Raw genomic sequence first — 3,634 nt, forward strand, 5'->3', positions numbered from 1 at the left:
ATAACTAAATGGGATGAAACCAGAGGTGTGCTGATGATCCTGTCAATGCTAAATAATGGGGCAATATTTTACTCAGCCTTTCTAGAGCAGAAATACAATAGAGTACAGAAATACTCTTTACAGAAATATATTAATCTGATCATGTGTTTAAATGCAAATATAAAAACATTATATTTAGACCAATACAACTAAAACTATTTTATTTTTTAAAGTAAAAACTACCTTTTTTTTTAATAAAGATAATGAACCTTTTCATTTACATTTCATTCATTCATTCGTTCATTCATTCATTCATTCGTTCATTCATTCATTCATTCACTTCATTCAACTTTTCATTAAAAGATTCTTAAATGTGTTATTGTATTCACCACTGCTCAGTGCTTTATTTTTTTTAATAGAAGCACACATAACAGTTGTTCATCCAGATTAATTTTTTAATGTGGTTATGATTGTAAAAAAATAGATTCATTTTAGATGAATTGGTTGCGTGAGGTATTCTGTAATTGATACACTTTGATACACTGGACATTTCGGACTGCAGAAGCTTTAGTCAGCATTCATTTTTAATTGATTAAATATGACTGCTGATTTTCAGTCAGGAGGTCAGAAATAAAATGTCTGTTGAGGAAATGCAAATGATCTAGTGGGATTGCCTGTTTTTACTAAAGTGCAACAATAAATAAATGATAGAGGATTCATTTACAACTGGATCATTTATTGCACACTCATATATGTGACCACAGTATACATTATATGAGGCGCTCGTACATTAATGACAAATCTAGATATATGGACCTGGGGCAGGAAAAAAAATCAACTGAATAAAACAGGACCAGACCTATTATTGACTCAGTAAATAAATCACAGAGCCTCCATTTCAGTATTAGGCAGACTGCCACTTTGAAATATTAAATATCCTATTCAACGAGAAAAGAAGCAGCTCACATTTGACGGTATATAAGGTGCAAATACAAAGCACTGAATCACAGTTCCTTTTATATGCTCACATGATGAAAACTCTCTATCAGGTGTACATGGTACTAAATAAATATTGTACAGATTGATATGACTGTTTAATATAAACAATTTCATTTCGTACAATGTGCACATTTCTGTAGTATGCTGCAATGTCAGATGTCACACATTCCTATGTACAGTATGACACATGACAGATTGGTGAAAATGGCTCTAAAAAATGTTCATGCAGTGTCAGTGCTCAAAATAAACAGAAATGTCTCTTTTCATGGCCATGTATGTAGGGCAAATGTTAAAACACCTCTTGGCTCTTCATTTCCTGTTCAGAGTCTAATAATGACACACCAGTAGATGAACTAACTGGTGGTATTTTTTTTTTGTCCTCATAAGGACTCCTATAGAAACGAGATGTGAGGATTTGTCTGATTATTAGTGTCTAATAGTAAACCATAAATTATAAATTAATTCTTAAAATGTTTATTGGTGCCCAATTTTATACATACTGAAGTGTGGGTTTGGGAATTTTATTATGGAAATTTGTCAATTTCACTATTATGTATTCTTTCTATTCGCATCACTGCAATTAAGATTGTCCTGAAAGGCCCATTAGGCAATGCCATAGTTTCTGGCACATGTATCTGCACAAACCTATATAAACAAAACCAACTGGTCTGAATGTTTAACACACCTTTTCCGTTTGATTTCGTTTATGACAGCAATTAATAAATAACCTCTTTTTTTTTTTTTTTACAATTCGAATTGAAATTATGTCCAGAGATAAATCCGGAGTAAAAGGTCAGAGCTGAGACTCGGTGTGAGACACTCTGCTGCTGCGGTCCAGACTACAGTTGCTGTCCCGGGTACCGTTGCAGTCGGTCCATGGCGCGAGCGCGCGACTCTCCACCGCACAGCGCGACAACTCGCACGAGCTCACTGTGAGCGCGTGATCTGCGCGGCTCGGCCAGCACGGCATGAGCAGCCTGCGGAAAGCCTTCCTGAAGTCCGGGCTGCGGCAGTAGATAAGTGGGTTGAACGCCGAGTTGGCGTAACCGAGCCAGTTGAAAAAGACGAAGAGCTCCTTGTCCACTGCCTCGGCGCAGAATCCGCGCACCACATTGACCAGGAAGAAGGGCAGCCAGCACAGAGTGAAAGTCCCCATGATGATGCCGAGTGTCTTAAGCGCCTTCTGTTCCTTCATGGCCACAATCCCGGACGGCCGCTTTCGGTTCAGCTTGCACGCAGAGACTCCGTGGTTGTTATAAAATCTCCCTTCGCACTTGTCTATTTTCTGGAGCTGCTTCTTGGCTTCCCGGTAGACGCGAGCGTAAACGAACACCATAACCACCAGAGGAATGTAGAAGGATATGACTGAAGAGGCTAAGGCGTACGCGCGGTTGGTGATGAAGTCGCAGCACTCCGGGTCGTCGTAGCACTCGGTGTCGTCCCTGTCGCGCGACCAATGAAGCAGGATCGGCGGAAACGAGACGAGAGCCGACACAGCCCACACCGCGCACACGAGTCCTTTAGCTCTCGACTTGGTCAAAAGACTTTGGTAACGGAACGGCCACGTGATGGCAATGTACCTGTCTATGGCGATCACGCAGAGGGTCTCGATGCTGGCCGTGACGCAGAGGACGTCCACAGAGATCCACACCTCGCAGAAGTAGGAGCCGTAAAGCCACGCGCCCCGGAGCTCCAACGATGCGCCAAACGGTACCACCAACAATCCCATGATCAGATCGGCGCACGCTAGAGACACAATAAACACATTGGTCAGGGTCTGCAACCTCTGATTCCGCGCTATAGCTACAATAACCAGTATATTCCCCACTACAGTGATGATCACAATCAGAGCCATGACCATCCCCATAGCTACGACCCACTGCTCCGAGAAACTGCTGTCCGGACCGTTAAGATCCACCTGCCCCCGTTTGGTGTCGTTGGTATAGTTCGTGGACGGTAACCCGTCCCCCATGATGTGCGTCTGCGCTCTGTGAGAAAACTTGTTTCTCAAATGTACTTAATTATCCAAACTTTGGCTCTTCGGTGGCGCGCCACCACGCCGTGGCTCCAAACGAGCCGCGCTCCATCCTGCTTCTGCTGCCAGTCCCGTTTAGAGCCACTGGAGCGCTCAGAAGGATAAACCGCGCAGTGACGTCACAGCTCTGATCAACCAATCACACACGCTGGACAAATTGCGGATCCCATTCCGGGCGCTCGACCTCCTGAAATAACGCTCCCTGAAGACGCGTCTACTGTACTGCACAGGCGTGGAAACACACCACGTCAGCTTACTGTAGAGTAAAGTCACTTCAGGGTCATTACAGTGGGATCTGTCAGGTCACCTCCTGTGTGGAAAAGGTTTTAGGTCCGAGTATTCCGAATGTGCCAGGCAATTTCATAGCAAACAAAAAACATGACAAAAATATTCTTAGAAACTAATGATGTTAATGATGATAATATAAATGATGATGATAAGAATGGTGGTGATGAAAAGAATGATAGTAATGATAATAATAATAATAATAATAATAATAATAAATAATGTGCTTGGCTTCGGTATCCTTTCATCTCCAAAGGATGCTGAGCCAATCCTGGGTGTTATTTCCTGCAATGGAACGCAGGAAATTAAAATAATAATCACTCTAATTACACAAGC

General features: G+C 42.3%; 1 protein-coding gene across 2 annotated transcripts; it reads right to left on the bottom strand.

Annotated features, from left to right (window-relative positions):
• Positions 1 to 694: 694 nt before the first annotated feature.
• Positions 695 to 3,406, bottom strand: adrb1 (adrenoceptor beta 1). 2 transcript variants are annotated; one of them, XM_046853064.1, is made up of 2 exons: positions 2,884 to 3,406; positions 695 to 2,724 (listed from the first exon to the last, which is right to left on the bottom strand). In XM_046853064.1, exons 1-2 carry the CDS (start codon positions 2,948 to 2,950, stop codon positions 1,772 to 1,774), a joined length of 1,020 nt encoding a protein of 339 aa, XP_046709020.1. In that variant the 5' UTR covers positions 2,951 to 3,406; the 3' UTR covers positions 695 to 1,771. The 2 variants fall into 2 exon arrangements, with proteins under 2 accessions (XP_046709020.1, XP_046709019.1); XM_046853063.1 differs by having other exon boundaries at positions 695 to 3,406.
• Positions 3,407 to 3,634: the final 228 nt, after the last annotated feature.

The sequence above is a fragment of the Silurus meridionalis genome, chromosome 7 (genome assembly GCF_014805685.1).
Source record: "Silurus meridionalis isolate SWU-2019-XX chromosome 7, ASM1480568v1, whole genome shotgun sequence".
Classification (NCBI taxonomy): domain Eukaryota; kingdom Metazoa; phylum Chordata; class Actinopteri; order Siluriformes; family Siluridae; genus Silurus; species Silurus meridionalis.

What these genes read in the sequence shown, in the direction of transcription:
- adrb1 (XM_046853063.1), bottom strand. Translation starts at nt 2,950, where the DNA reads ATGGGGGACGGGTTACCGTCCACGAACTATACCAACGACACCAAACGG.